We start from the raw sequence: 16,618 nt of genomic DNA, 5'->3' as shown, positions 1-16,618 counted from the left end.
ATTCCCACCGTATCCCTATAGATTACCTTCTCATTAAAGAACTCAACCTTCACTTCTTAGCCAAACGGGAATATGTGTATTGATTGTTTCATGAAAAAACAAAACATTTAATCGTTGAATAAAAATTATGTTAACGTTTGTGAGAAAATGAAGTGATGGATGAATCCAATTTATAAAATAAAATATACAACAAAAAATAAAACGAAACTCAAAAGAGCTTAGTTTTTGTTAAAATATCGTCTTAAAGTACTGGGAAATGTCCTTTCGTCAGGAAAATAGACTAAACTTTGGGCAAAAATGATCATAATATTCTAGCAATGCAACATTAAGTGTTGACCCCCCAGTTTTTAGTCAAACTAAACAACGCAACCAGTGTTGTAGTCATTAACCATTATCTCGCCAGCCAAAGAACAAAGATTAGTCTACATACATGTACGTTACGTTAACATTTCAACCTGTTTTCAAGAACGTTTTGCAAAATGTACAGTTTTTATAATTGAAATTAAAAACAATAATAATAACAATACTGCTGTGCGACTTTCTACCATCCTTATGTTTGTGCTCGAGAGCGCTGCGCTCGTGCATGGAAACGGAGACTTCTTGTGTTCGCCTGTCTTAGCATTGATGACGTCACTTCTGTCCTGAAACTGCGGTGATGCGTGAGCATGCGCACGTATTAGTCGTGTGCCTGATGCGCAAAAAGGCTGTGCTTCCCGAAGTCTGCGCACGTTGCTGCATTTGTTCGATTGTTTCTTGACTTTGTTTGCGTCTGTTTAATGTAAGTTATACGCTTCGTCGTTAACTTTATTAGAATTACCGTTAATTTATTAGAAAATGTAACATTTGTTTCTGCAAGTAATGATAACGCTCTTAACGAAGTTTTACTAACGTCTTCATGTAACGTTTTATGTCAAAGTGTGTTTAGTTCACTGTTTAATACTGTATAAAGGTACACTCAGAAATGTTGTTTCTTTATTAACATATAAGAGCTTCTACAAAACATACTTGGTAATCGCTGTTTAAATACTAATTTGTTCATGTCTGTACAGCGATGACGTGGTGCATTTGCCAACGATGGCGCATCATAGAGCTCTGTTAATTTCTGCCGCCATCTACTGACCTTTTTGGGTTTTACCTGTTTTTAACATTGTATGGCAGGGGTGCCCAATGCATCGATCGCAATCGACCGGTAGTTCGCGAAGGTAGTGCAGGTAGATCGCGTTGCATGCAAAAAAAAAATGTTTAAACGTTAGTCTATCATTATCCTCCCTATGCCATTTTGCCACTTTGCCACTTGATTGACATACAGGGCGGCCAGTCTGAGATCTCTTCTCTTCTAACACACTGGTCATCCCGCACGCTCGATCAAACGCGCGAGCTACTGCAAAACTCCGGCTGTCAAAGTGATCTAGTTAGCCTTCCAATTTATATCGACTAAAGAAGGGATTAAAAAAAATTGTCTGGGGAGGGTATGGGCTGGATGTGGAATTGGAAGAGGATTTGGTTCTCTCACAATGTCACAATCGAAGTGCGCTTGTCTGATGTGTCAATCTATCATTGCTATTCCAAAGAAGGAAAATGTGGAAAGGCATTTTCGAACTGTTCATAAAAACTACGAAACTGACTTCCTTCCGAAAAGTGATCTGAGAAAGAGAAAGGAGAGGGAACTAAAATCGCAGTTAATCGGACAGCCGTCATTTTTCACTCGGCTGAGTTCAAAAGCTCCTTAACTGCATTATTCGGCTGTACTTATTTATGCGAGTCAGCCTTTTCCCACATGAAGATTATTAAATCCAAATACTGTAGTGACCATAAATGTATTGAATTTTTATTGTGCCATAAAGGTTATTCAGTTATGCAAGGTACGACAACATGTATTTTATGTATAAAGTATGCTCAGTGTATATATATTTTTTTAATTTACGCAGATCATTTCGACCTGGTCATTTTAAAAGTAGCTCGCAAGCCGAAAAAGTGTGGGCACCCCTAGTCTACGGGCTTTCATTTGTGGGTTATTTAACACTAAAGTACCGGAAGCTTACGATTTTTTTTTGTAATAATAACAATACCACGCTGTTTCCTACCACCTTTTTTGTTTGTGCTCGAGAACGCTGCGCTCGTGTCTAGAAATGGAGACTTCTTGTGTTCGCCTCTCCTAGCAATCGGGACGTCACTTCTGTACGGAAACTGCGGTTATGCGTGAGAATGAGCGTGTATTAGTTTTGTGCCTGAAAGTCTCTGCTTCCCGAAGTCTGAACGTTGCCACATTTGTTCGATTGTTTCTTGACTTAGTCTTAGTCTGTTTGGTGTAAGTTGTACGCTTCATTGTTAACTTTATTCGAGATATAACATTTACATTTTTTCTGCAAGTAATTATAAGGCTCTTAACTACGTTTTACAAACTTGTTCAGGCAACCTTTTATGTCTAAGTCTGTTCAGTTTAATGTTTAAAACTGCATAAAGGCACATTCAGAAATGTTGTTTCTTTATTAATATATAAGAGCTTCTAGAAAACAAACTTGGTAATCGCTGCTTAAGAAATCACTTGTTCATGTCTGTACAGCGCTGACGCATTTGGTAACTTCAGTGCCTTTGCCAAAGACGGCGCGTCGTAGCGCGCTGTTAATTTCTGCTGCCATCTACTGGCCCTTATGGGTATTACCTGTTGAGAGCATTCTATGGGCTCATTTGTGAGTTATTTAACAGTAGAATCCCTGAAGCTCATGATTTTTTTCGTAGACCCTGACCTCCTTAAAATTTCCTGACATACGCCAAGAAGCTCGCTGCTCCTTATCACTGAACTGTTAGCGCACTTTTGTTTTGCATATCTATCTATCTATCTATCTATCTATCTATCTATCTATCTATCTATCTATCTATCTATCTATCTATCTATCTATCTATCTATCTATGTGACGTTTGTATCTCCAAGGCCTTTCTGAATTTAAAATAGTTCTGAAATTTTTTAATTGGGAGGATCATGCCTGCAAAGTTTTATTTTTTTTTTTTTTGTTATCCAGGTGTGCCACCTTATAACCTGAGGGCACCAGCTTGTTGAGCAGCCAGTCTGAGTCAGACACACACAGTCACACTCACACCAACAAGACAATTTAAGATGTCTGCCATGTGCCTCCTGCTGCTGTGCGTCACCTTCATTTGCCTCTCAGGTGAGATTCCTGCTTATTCGGTTTGCGTCTTTCCCACAGTCGCCAGTTTTGTGACAAACTGATAAAAGTGATTGAAAGTTCAATTTCAATTTCAATTTCTACTTGTGTGGCTTTTGCGTGTTCTCTCTGTGTGAGTTTTGTTACTGATGATCTTTTTTTTGTCTCACATCCACATGTTAAGCACATTGAATTTAGGAATATTTGCATATAAACCTTTTCACACCCCTGACAGAATCTGTGAAATGTTAGCCATTTTTGGAAAATACGAATGGTCAGACAAAGCCCCCTTCTTTTATTAAGGAGGAGAGATCAGGTACAGTTTTGTATTATTAGGGAGAACACGAAAAGTCCAGGCAGGGAGGACACGGGATGGAAACTCTGATCTCCTAATGGCGGGCAGCAGCACTACCACTGCACCAATTGGTTTTTATACAATATATGAAGAAAAGGTATTATATAATACAGAGAGTATATAGATAGACCTGAAAGCACTATATAATAGATAGATAGAACAACAACTTTTATTTATATAGCAAAGTATCATACAAACAATGGAGCTCAAAGTGCTTTACATGTTGAAGAAAGAGAAAAAAGACAAAATAAATAATTAAAATTAGGGAACACTAACATAGAAGTTGATGACATAGATGATGTTTTAGGTCATATTTATGCAGAAATATAGAAAATTCTAAAGGGTTCACAAACTTTCAAGCACAACTGTAGAATAAAAGTAAAGTCCGATGGCCAGGGAGGACAGAAAAAAAAAAAACTCCAGACGGCTGGAGAAAAAAGTAAAATCTGCAGGGGTTCAGAGGCCACGAGACCACCCAGCCCCCTCTAGGCATTCTACCTAACATTAATGACCTCAATCAGTCCAGATAGATAGAGAGTGTGGGAAACAGCCCAGCCCAGACACAGACATCATCATCATCATCAAGTTCTTCCGTGAGAGCCCTAAATCCAAAGAGGACTGTTTCATTTATGTGAGGTAGAATGTCCAGAGGGGGCTGGTCAGGCGGTCCCATGGTCTGGAATCCCTGCAGATTTTATTTTTTTTGTTTTTTTTGTTTTTTTCTGTCCTCCCTGGCCATCGGACCTTACTCTTATTCTATGTTAATTAATGTTGACTCATTTTATTTTCTTACTGTGTCTTTTATTTTTCTATTCTTCATTATGTAAAGCACTTTGAGCTACTGTTTGTATGAAAATGTGCAATATAAATAAATGTTGTTGTTGTTGTAGACATCGTTTAAGCACCACAACACGTTTATTTACGACTATTTGTGCACACACAACCCAGTGCCGTAGCACCAATCACCCCAAAGTCCAGGCCCTCAACGATCCCTCTTCCTTCTTCGGACCACCTCCACTCCTCTCCTCTAAGACTCTGTCCAACTACACCCCCGACTCCAGCCCTCGAGTGGAGGGAAGCGGCCCCTTCAATCTCCACCCGGACATGCTCCAGGTGCATCTCAATTAGCTTCCGCCTGCCCTTCCTGGTGTGGCAGAAGTACCAGCTGCACACCCGGAAGCACTCCGGGTGTCCCTGGTCTTTATCCCCCAGTTTGGTGGAAGTGCTGAGGGCATCTAGGCGTCCCCTTGCAGTGACCACGGGCCCCGTATCATCCAGGGCAGCTGCCCTCTCATGGTCCAGAGGAGGCGTAGTCCCTCTTCCGGTCCTTCCGGGTGTTCCGGTTGAGTACCACCCCCAGCCACTCGCCACAATAGATAGATAGATAGATAGCAATTTTAGTATAGTCGGCAGGATCACTAAATTAAATAGATAGATAGATAGATAGTCTGTGATCCACAGGACTAAGGGGGGCACCCACCTGCAGGGCCAACAGCTCACTCCCCAGTCTGGCAGGCTGGATGGTGTTAAAAGCCCGCAAGAGTTCAAAGAACGTAATCCTAAGAGTTCCTCCTGGCTCGTCTAAGTGACAGGAGGCACAGTGCAGCAGGTAGATGATGGCATCTTCAAAACCAATCCTTACCTGGTAGACAAATCAGAGGGGCTCCAATGCTGACCTAACCTGGGGGTGATGTATTCCCAGGAGGAGTCTCTGAAAAACATTCATTATGTGTGTGGTGAGTGCCACTGGCCTGTAGTCAGATGGGCCACTAGGATGTGGAACAGGAATCAGGTAAGATGTTTTCCACAGCCTTGGCATCTTTTGAATACTCAGTGGCTCGTATTGAAAATCCTTAGAAGTGCACTTAATAGCAGATCTTAAGCACTTGTGGGTTGATAATATCAGGGAATGACGTCTGCATAGTTCTCTCATGACTTGACCTTGAGTAAAGGTAAAGGGTGGTCTGCTTGTATCAGCATTGTAGATGGGAGGAGGGGGGTGCAGAGGTGATGATCCTACACTCCCCTTCACCTAACAGGGGTGTCGAACTCCGGGCCTGGAGGGCCGCAGTGGCTGCAGGTTTCCATCCTGACCCTTTTCCTAATCAATGACCAGTTTTCACTGCTAATTAACTTCTTTCCCCCCTCGTTTTTATAGCCCTGATTTTAAGGATTCAGTCCCCTGAATTTATTCTTTTCCTCATTGAATGGCAGCCGAAATGAAATGATATGTGAAACGAGCTAACAGATGACCAGTAAACCAATTTCACTCCAACCAATCTCTTAATGAGAAGCTGATACTTGCTGTTAATTAAACTCGTTATTTAATTCCACTGCTTGTTGCTGCTCTCTTTCTTCCACAGCAGACATTTCCAAAATTGTTGATTTTTCTGTTTTTTCTAAGAACACTGTCAAGATGTTTTGGTGCCCTGAGCAATCAACCTTACCAAGACCATCACCTTTCTTTATTTCTAGATAATGTGTGATGGGCACAGGTAAGATGGTCATGTGGCAGCTTTTCTCATTACTGTTTGGCTGCTAATTAAGGAAAAAGAAACAACTACGGGTCATGAGTCCAGTTAATTAGCAGCAAAAACTGGTCACTAATGAAGAAGATGGTTAGAATGAAAACCTGCAGCCACTGCGGCCCTCCAGGCCTGGAGTTTGACACCCGTGCCCTATAATGAGGTGGGGGGGGGTGTCAGTGAGCTAACGAGGCACTAATGGGGTCACCAAGGGTACGTTGTCAGCCACACAGGGCAGATAGCACTGAAATATGTTGACAAACCTGTTAAAAAAAACTTGTTTGACTCCTTGGTCTTCACTCTGTCACCATCAGTCCCACTGCAGCTGGAATTAAAGCCAGTGGTTGTCCTCCTACCCTTCCACTCCTCTCTGGTGGTGGTCTTTTTCTCCAGCTTTTTCCTTTAGCTGTCCTTTCCCCTCTTTTATTTTAACGGACAGCTGTTGATGCCCCCCCCCCCTTCACTATGAATGCTGTCTTCTTCTCCTTCAGAAGGACTTTAATGTCCTTGGTGACCCATGGCTTGTTGTTAGGGAAGCAGAGTACAGATTAAAATTTAAAGGCACAGTTTTGTCCACACCGATGTTAATGTATTCAGTGACACAGTCCGTGAGACCATCAATGTCCTCCAAAGAACATCTCGATTGCCTGCAGAGCTCCGCTGGCTTCCTTGGACCACCCGTTCTTGGTCCTGATTGCCTCTTCACAAATGTCACATAAAGGGGAAGGAGTTACAGCAAATTGTAGTCTGATCTCTCCAGGGGAGCAATGGCTGTACAACCGTATGCCTCTTTAACATCAGGATAAGTCTCTAAAAGATGAGGAAGGACGCTGAAGCTGGGGGCTCCTTTTCTATTCTTTTCTTTATTGGTGCCCAGCACGTGTTGTCTTTTCTTTTTTCTCCACCCATTTCTGTTTTTTTTTTTTCCAGACCCAACTAATACACTCACCTTGTCCAAGGAAAAAGCAATCAATTAAGAGATCAGGAACAACTGAACTGAATCTTCTTCCTATATAATACGCTACCGTGGCTGTTCGTTTGTCTGTGCAGGGTTTTAACTCACCTGCAGCTCGCAAACCATTTCACCTATTGACTTGAAATTTGGTACACATATACTACGTGACGTCTACTATCCGCTTTCGGGATGATGATTTTTATTACTCTTTTCATTTTTATTTTAATTTATTGTAGAATCAACTCTCGGCAGTGCGCAGCAGGTCGGCCGTGCGGCGCATGCGGCGCATGCGTATGGGCGCCGTTCTCGTTCCCTACCACCCTCGCTAATCATTCTTGAGGCAGATTGAAGACTTAAGTGCCAGCTTCAGTGAAACGTTAAAGAAAACGTACTAAGTAATTGCAACACAAAAACTAACTTAATCAGTTTTAACGCGAAAAGATGCCGACGAAAGAAGACAAGCAGCTGACCGCTAGGGGGGAGAAAAGAAAGAGCTGCTCAGGAAGCAACAAGCGCATCAACCTCTGAGCAAATGAATGATAAACAGAGCCAGAGAAAGAGAATGAAAACTAGGAATGCGCAAGTCAAGTGTATTCACAGCACGTTATCGTGCAGTGAGCCCAGTGGCGTAGCAAGGTCTGGTGGCACCCGGTGCGGAGTTTAAACTTGTCACCCCTATGCCCACCAAAATATGAAATGAAATTTATTGAGAAAGCAATTTTTTTGTTCAATTGGTTAAGTAAAGAGGGCATAATGTTAATTATTTTGTAAACATTTTCTTATGAATAAAAAAATAAGTAAAGTACCTTTTTATTAATAAGCCAGTTTAATGTACAATGTAAGAAATCTTTTTTCATAGTGATAGTACCTAGTGCATAACTTTATTAATTAAATTAAACTCGATTGTTTACAAGTTTCGTTCTCTAGTCTCTAATCCAACATACTTTACTTTAACATGATACTTAGAATCTCTTCTTTCTAACTTTTTGTTCTACAAATTTTTAAATTCCGTCATCAAAATCGATACCTTCAGCTACACTATTTTCAGTTGACAAAATGGCTACGCTAGAGAGTCGTGCTTGGTTCATAGTGGATCTGAGATCATTCTTAATCAGTTTGAGTTTCGAAAAACTCCTCTCACATGATGCAGCAGAAACACATAAAGTTAAGAAAAATCTTAATGCTAAAGTGAGATTGGGAACTGAGTCTAAAAGTTCATGTTCAACCACAAACTCTAAGCATCTTAAGGAAGTCCAACCAAGAGACTTTTCTTTTGGAACTTTGGCGGCTTTTAGAAATCTGGTGTGGAATTTCTGTAAGGATACCATCTGCAGAAAGCTCATTGTAATTTTCAACCAAACTTTGTACAAACTTGGGAAGTTCGGTTTCCGTGGTTTCGATCAGATTGCTGGGCTCTAAGACTGCAAACCGATCTGATATTCATTCCATGCCTTCGCAACGTGTATCGATTTCTTGTTGAAACCTATCAATGCACTCTAACATTGACCTTTTCAGTTCTTGGTCCAAAGTCAGCGGCTCGTCTGCAGCCTTCTCTCCGGGCATAATTTTCTTCCTCCTGACAGTTCTTCTTTTTACTACATGAATGCCCATCTCTTCACATGTGTCTTTTCCAAATTGCAGTGCTTCCTCAACAAGGTCATTTCCAGTGTCTTTTAAAAAGACCGTTCGACTTCTCATCTTGATAACAGACTTCTCAAAGCTTATTCCAAGATTTACCATAGATTTCCGACATGAATTTCAAGGAAAAAACGAAGAAGCGCCGAAAAATTAGAAAAACATACGTTTAAAAATACCGTCTTGGCGACGTAAAATAAAGGCAATAACGAGCCAAATCAAGAGAACGCCAATGATAATTTCCCAATATTGCCCCTTCTTGGCCTCTGATTTGTCGCCAAAAATTACGCCAAATCGCCAATTAGCCAGAATTGTGACACATGATTTCGTCGTGTGTCCCGGATCGTAAATATAGGGGCCTTAAGATAGTGGGATGGGGAGGGAGATATTGTCCATTCCCTCGTAGAACAATCGTCGGTTCTAGAGCGGACAATACCTACCCACCCCACTGTCTAAAACGTTTCGCACCGACTATATTATTATGATGTTCGGGTTAAAAATATCATCTTGTTGCACAGAACGTTGAAAATGTGAAACTATAGTGCCACCTATTGGACATTTGTGTATAGCATAGTGAGATAACATGTACGCGTATATATGTACTAAATGTCTTATTTTGTTGTTTGCCTGTTAGAACCCCACTTATCCTACTCACCTTCCTGTAAAGTTGTTCTACTTAATGTGAAATTTTGGCATGTCGACATTAAAGCGATGTTCCTGAAATGGTTGGATTAGTTCCTGTGTTCTAACCGACACACCACAGCGACTACAGCGTATTGCAAGTCTGCCTTTCTTCAAAACAATCTTGTTGCACAGAACGACTTGGGGCGATGATATATTTGTGGCAGGGATGAGACAATGAGTCACAGGACCGGCTGTTTGTTTACTTGAGCACCAGCACAGTTCAAAAGAAACGAGACAGAACACCCCCCATACCCTCCACGCACCACACAATAATACTAAATCATTACAGCATCACATCGTTCACCCGCAATTTGCTGCATTTAGGGATTGTTAAAGCCCATGTAAATTATTTGACATGTTATTTTATGTAACAAAAAGGCGCATTAATACAAAACCGGCAATTTTTTGTCACCCCCTGGTACCCGGTGCGGGCCGCACCCGCCTTCCTACGTCACTGACTACGCCGTTAATGGTTATATATAATAGCAACACTATTCGTATCTGTACTTTAATGTATTAAATCAAACTATATTATCTTAAATATATCTCTTACATTACCATACATTAAATCCAGCTTTATTCTCCCTTGTGGGACAATTCACAAACTGGATGAAGGTACTCTGGAACAAATCTACACCTCCCGATGCCGCAAAAAAGCAGAAGACATTTCACAGGATTCATCCCATCCTGGTCATTGCCTCTTCCAGCTTTTGCCATCGGGCAAGAAATACAGAGCAATGAAAACCGGGACAAACCGCCTTAAAAACAGTTTTAATCCAAAAGCAATAATGGCCCTGAATTCAGAATAAAACTGCTCCATATCATTCTCTCCCAGTGCAATATAGACCTTAAGTCAACAAGTGCAATTTGTATATTTTGTAAAGTACTTTTATTACTATTCGGCTTGTTATTATTCTCTCTCTTCTTGTCTTTTTAACTCTTATGCTGCACACTGAGTTGACTGCACCTTCAATTTCGTTGTTCCTTTGTAAAAGTGACAATGATAATAAAGATTTATCTATCTATCTAAGCGTGCCGTTCAGGGAAACGTGATTACAATCTCCGCAGACGAGGATGAAAGCATCCGGGTGTTTCGACTGCAGTCTGGCGGTGACCTAGTGGATGACGTCACCGCCGATGGAGGGGTGTAAACAACAATCGCGTTGGCATCTGAGAAGTCCGTGAGCACGCAGTGGATATTATTGAGTCCCACTGCTAATCACTCAGGGTCTCGGCTGCAGATACGTTCTTTAAACACAGTGGTCCCGGGTAGCAGCATCGCTCATTGACAAAGACAGCGAGCCCGCCGCCTCTGCGTTTCACACTTTCAGCCCGTCTTCTATCCGCCCGCACACACTGAAAGCCGGCGATGTTCACGGCAGAATCGCGAATAAGTTCGTGCGGCCATGTCTCAGTAAAGCACATTAAACTGCACTCGCGAATCTCCCTGTTGATCTAACGGTGCCCATAATAACGGAGGGGAGATAACGTCTTCTATCTTCTTCTCGTCTCACTCTTACTTGCCTGTTGCACATTCCCACCTGCTTGTTACCCACCTACACGGTATCCCCTTTTCGTCTTTCTCCTTAACTCCGGAGGAATATCCAAAAATATTTTTTGTGTGTGCTTTGCTGCGTCTGACTTTAACGCGAGCAACGGATCACGTCAGTAAACCAGTAGTGAGTCCATTTTCCTCGTCACATTAGCAGTGGCGTTCAGGCAAACCAAACAAGTCGTAATAAACGGTAAAAACGTGATAAAAAAAACTCATTCAAACATCTTGATTAAAGAGGACTCCACTTACGAAGACTAAATGACACAATAGACACTTGCTACGAAGACAAAAACAATAAAATACGAAGACAAGACAACAGAGTAGGTGTAACATGGGGTGGCACGGTGGCACAGTGGGTAGCGCTGCTGCCTCGCATTTAGGAGACCTGGGTTCACCTCCCAGGTCCTCCCTGCATGGAGTCTGCATGTTCTCCCCGTGTCTGCTTGGGTTTCCATCCAAAGACATGCAGGTCAGGTGCATTGGTGATCCTAAATTGTCCTTGGTGTGTGTGTGTGTGTGTGCCCTGTGGTGGGCTGGCACCCTGCCTGGGGTTTGTTTCCTGCCTTGTGCCCTGTGTTGGCTGGGATTGGCTCCAGCAGACCCCCATGACCCTGTAGTTAGGATATAGCAGGTTGGATGATGGATGGATGGATTGTTTTCATGGATTATTTGTTTATTGAACTTTGAGCATTGCACTATTATCTTGAATACTGTTTTGGTCTTTTTGTTAATAAGAGCGCAGGACACTTTTACGCCATCCCCTTGCTCCATGTGTGATTTGTCTTCATCTGCCAGCTCATCCACTTCCATTATAAACGGTGTTGGGTTTGAGAGGCTCCCAAAAGAGAAGGACCCACACCATACAGTCACATGTGTACAGAGAGTAAAGCGGTGGGCTCAGCACACAACCCTGTGGAGATCCTGTGCTGAGCAGAAGAGAAGAGGAGAGAGGAGGGCAGAGTTTAACCCTTTGTGGGCAGTTTGTCAGGGGTGTGTGGAGGCCTACGTCTATCAGCTTGCTTATCAACATGTTGGCGATTATTGTATTAAATGCTGAAGTGTAGTCCATGAAGAGCAGCCTTACATAGCTCCCTTCTAGGTCTACCTGGCACAGCGCAGTACATAGAGGGGTAGCAATGGCATCTTCTACAGACCTCTGTGACCTGTAAGTAAACTGATGCTGGGAGGCAGGATTTAATGTGCTGGAAGACCAACCTCTCGAAGCACAGCATTACTACCAGCGTGATGGCAGCCGGTCTCTAATCATTTAATTTTCATCATTTTTTCTCTATAGCCCACCGGTCCTTTTCTCCCTCCTTAGTGTCCAACCTCTCATACAACTCATCATACGCCTTTTCTTTATCCTTCACCACCTCTCTCTTCACCTTGTGCCTTATCTCCTTGTTCTCTTGTCTACTTTCTGCATCTCTCTGACTATCCCACTTCTTCTTCGTCATCCTCTTCCTCTGTATACTCTCCTGTACTTCCCCATTCCACCACCAGGTTTCCTTTTCCTTCCTCTTTTCAGATGCCACACCAAGCACCTTTCTTGCTGTCACCCGTACTACATCTGCTGTAGTTGCCCAGGTGTCTGGTGACTCTTCATTGGCACCCAGTGCCCGTCTCACCTCCTCCCTGAACTCAACCTTGCAGTCTTCCTTTTTCAACTTCCACCATTTGATCCTTGGCTCTGCCCTCACTCTCTTCCTCTTCTTGATCTCCAACGTCATCCTACAGACCACCATCCTATGCTGCTTTACTACACTTTCCCCTGCCGCCACTTTGCAGTCTTTAATCTCCTTCAGATGGACTCTTCTTCATAGGATGTCATCTACCTGTGTGCATCTTCCTCCACTCTTGAACATCACTCTGTGTTCCTCCCTCTTCTTAAAATACGTATTCACCACAGCCATGTCCATCCTTTTTACAAATTCACTACCCTCTGACCTTCTTCATTCCCCTCCTTGACACCATACCTACCCGTCACCTCCTCGTCTCCTCTGTTCTCTTCACCAACATGCCCATTGAAATGCACTCCAATCACCACTCTCTGTTCATCACTTCATCCAACCCAGTCCAGAAAGGCAGGAAACAAACCATTGGAAGGGCATACACACACACACACACACACACATATACTAAAGACACAAACACACATAACATTCACACGCACATACACACATGATACACACAAACACACACATCACACATAACACACACACACACACACACATAACAGACACACAAACACACACATCACACACACAAACACACACAACACGCACACACATAACACACACACACACACACACACACACACATATACTAAAGACACAAACACACATAACAGACACACAAACACACACATCACACACACAAACACACACAACACACACACACACACACACACACAACACGCACACACATAACACGCACGCTCACACATAGCACACCAACCACAGACGAGTGTTAATTTAGCATCGCCAGCCCACCTAAGCTGCATGTCGTTGGACTGTAGGTGGTAACCGCAGCACCAGTATGTCATACACCAGTTTAGCCGTTCGGTGACAGCGCCTCATGTGACACGATGGCGTTTCTCAACCTTTAAGTATTTGTGACCCGAGTTTTCCTAACAGTTTTAATCGCCCCCCCCCCCCCTAACATTTTTTTGAAATGTAGATGTATATTTTATTATACTTACTCAACTTTTATCGACGTTTATCTAACTCTGTATTTATTGTTCTCGTATCAGAATGCAGTTTAAGTTAATTTGTTTTGGTTTCAACAGATGTTTTTTTCATATTTTTGATTCTTGTTTTTCTTTTTTTCACATCTTTGCGCCCCCCTTTTTGTTACTTTGTGCCCCCCTAGGGTGGCCCGCCTCACAGGTTGAGAACCACTGCATTGACCAACACGATGGCAGGCTCTTAATCAGAAGATCTCCTCCCTCTGCTCCTCCCAAATGCTCACCTATGAAAGTGGACGAGGACTTTTGTCTTTTTCCAGATGTCTCGTTGAATATTCAATGACGGGTTTCTTTAATTTTCTTCCACAGTCCTGACCAGCGGGGCGACCATCCCTCCGGGTGTCACCAAGGTAAGGGTCTCTTCAGGTTCTCTCCTTCAGTGCTTCCTTCTGACGTCCAGCTAATCGTCTGTTCTCTCCATTCCTGTAGCCTGACTGTGACAAATATGACACTGATGGCTGCCAACGGTTCCTGGACCCTGTGTGTGGCACCAATGGCAAAACCTATGTCAATGAGTGCGTCCTCTGTTGGGACATAAAGTAAGTGACAACTGCTTTAAGAGAGCATTAGAACAAGAAAACGTCAATGTATAGAAAATGAGTGGCTGGGACTGAACAAGACATGACTGTCATTTTGTATAGCGCCTTATCATAGGGAAACCATCTTAAGGTATTGCTGAGGTTAAGACTCAGTAGTTTGAATATTTCTTCATCGGTGGTCCTAGTAGGGAAGTGACTCACACAAGTCCACACAAACCAGCTATGACATGGAGTCGACGTGATTTATATAGCGCCTTTCCACCTTAAGACACAACTGCAGGTGGGACACAAGAGTGTGAATTTCTCATTAAGTCATTCAGTCAATAGCAGAGAGGACAGATTCTCACTTCTAACTGCGTGTAGCGCCTTTTCATAGCGAATTCCCTTCTGAGGGGGGTTTCCAGAATGTGTCCATGGACATGAAGTGACTCACCACGTGTCACAGAGGAACTCCAAGATGATGACTTACAAGGCGAGCTCATCATTTTATATAGCGCCTTCTTATAATTTGATTAGCGCTGCTGCTTCATGGCTCCTGAAGTTTGAGCTCCAATCTCAGTTCCAGATGGTGTCCACGTGGAGGTGACACGTTTCCTGAGTGTCCATCCACATTCTCAGAGATGTGCAGGTTTGGTTGATCGGCAATTCCAAATCACCCCCCAGTACGAGTGTGACTGGGACCAGTGCCTTAGTGTTACGAGGGTGTTCTCCAGCTGTGACAATGACGTGACGTTTTTAGAGTGACAGTCACCCTATGACAGCTAAAGACTTTTCTATTTAGAAAAGCTTATTAACAAAAGTGCTATAATTATTGTTGTTTAATCTCTGTTTTTATCTCGCTTTGCCTTTGTTTAAACTTTTTATGTAGCACTTTGAGATTTACTGCTAATGTAAAGTGCCCTATAAATAAAATTCATTATTATTATTATTATTTTTATTATTATAAGACACTTTGTAGGTAAAACTGTTTATTTGTGCATTCTGAGCCCTGGCAGGTGCTAAGAGTCACTCGGGACCCCCACAGTGTTGGTGACAATGCTGACACTTTTATATATTTTATAGCGCCTTTCATTAGTGAATGTCATCCCACGCTGGTCTTCAGTGACAGCCCACTAATCTCAATATCCCAACGGTGTGTCACCAGTCATGAACACAAAGAAAATCGGTGGTGAGGACTGAGCAGACAAGTCCCAGTTTCATATAGCGCCTTGTCACAGTGAATGACACCGCCATGTCAGCCTCTCACTGAGAATCTCCTGACTCTCGCTGGGTCTTCACACTTCTGGAAATCCTCTTATCGAGTCTCACTGGATTAACGGGTCAGCAGGCGCTGGGGTAGGTGATGCGGCGGGCTGCTGTGCACTTGGTGGTCCGCATCAAAATCTAAATCCCGTTAACTCTTACCTTTTCTGCTTCTTCTTCTCCCTGCATGTGTGTCTGTCTGGTCTCGCTCCCCCAGTCTGCACAGACATCCAGAACTTTCTATCTGTAAGGGACCCCTGTTTAACAGGGCACTTTTAGGATGTCACAATTGAGGGGCTTGTTTCTTTGCTTAAGTTGATGTCACATTACATGACATTTATTTAGCGCCTTTGCAGGTGAACACAGTGGCTTCCTTAGGTTTCTGCACTGATCACAGGCAGGTCAGGTGACTGACACGGTGGTCCGACTTGCCAGGTGTATTTGGGGTCTTTCACACTTTTTTACTTTTATTGCTCATTTCTCTCCTTGTTCATCATGTGGATCCAATGGCACTTTGGTGTCACACAGTGTGATAAGAGAGGTATAGACTCTGTCCAAACATCCCATAATATGCCCCGTGTTGACTCCCTGTACAAAATGGGCTTCTTTTTAAACTGAACTGCCATGCAGTGTGGACGGTGGTCACCTGATCCAGGACCACTGCAGGTGCCCCCTTCCCATACCTGCCAGTGAGATCAACGCCAGGTGGGCAGGTGGCACTGACTGTGGCTCTTCAGGTCTCTCATGGGCGAGATGAGGGGCTTCTTCAGTAAGTGTCCATCATGGCTCACTGGTTTTATTCTGTCTTTCCTTTACAGAAGCAAGAACGATTTGGTCTACATTGTAAGCCGAGGATTCTGTTTCCCCCCTGGGCAATGACCAGCATTGATCTTCACCCCACGTCCCACCACTTCACCAGCTCCCATCTGACCCACTGCAGTCCCTGTGAATCTTCCAAATCTAAAATAAACATTAACTGACGGCATCAAATCTGAGCCCAAAAGGCTCATCTTTGTGTTTGTGTTTCTCTCATTTTCATCCAAAGTGACTTCCAAATCATGGCTGCATATCCCAGTTCTTTCCAGATTTCTACATTGTAAGGCCTGGCAGGGGTGCTGGCACACTTCACAGACCCCTACTGATGTTAGTAGTGCTTCTTTCTATTTTGACCACCACATGGTCCGTGTCTTTATACTTTGAGTGCCTGGCAGGTCCACC

At 43.0% G+C, this 16,618-nt stretch overlaps 1 protein-coding gene across 1 annotated transcript; it reads left to right on the top strand.

Annotated features, from left to right (window-relative positions):
* The first annotated feature begins 708 nt into the window (after positions 1-708).
* On the top strand, positions 709-16,390 carry LOC120543161 (trypsin inhibitor ClTI-1-like). The gene is made up of 5 exons (XM_039776062.1): positions 709-778; positions 3,021-3,167; positions 13,929-13,969; positions 14,049-14,158; positions 16,219-16,390. Exons 2-5 carry the CDS (start codon positions 3,116-3,118, stop codon positions 16,277-16,279), a joined length of 264 nt encoding a protein of 87 aa, XP_039631996.1. The 5' UTR covers positions 709-778; positions 3,021-3,115; the 3' UTR covers positions 16,280-16,390.
* Positions 16,391-16,618: the final 228 nt, after the last annotated feature.

This window comes from Polypterus senegalus, chromosome 13 (assembly GCF_016835505.1).
Source record: "Polypterus senegalus isolate Bchr_013 chromosome 13, ASM1683550v1, whole genome shotgun sequence".
Classification (NCBI taxonomy): Eukaryota; Metazoa; Chordata; class Cladistia; order Polypteriformes; family Polypteridae; genus Polypterus; species Polypterus senegalus.
This window is presented reverse-complemented; position numbering and strand designations above follow the sequence as displayed.

Bases quoted from the DNA above. Each gene is read 5' to 3' on its own strand.
- LOC120543161 (XM_039776062.1), top strand. From the start codon at position 3,116: ATGTCTGCCATGTGCCTCCTGCTGCTGTGCGTCACCTTCATTTGCCTC. The intron at 13,970-14,048 runs GTAAGGGTCTCT...CCATTCCTGTAG, and splicing joins TCCCTCCGGGTGTCACCAAG to CCTGACTGTGACAAATATGA. The intron at 14,159-16,218 runs GTAAGTGACAAC...TTTCCTTTACAG, and splicing joins GTCCTCTGTTGGGACATAAA to AAGCAAGAACGATTTGGTCT.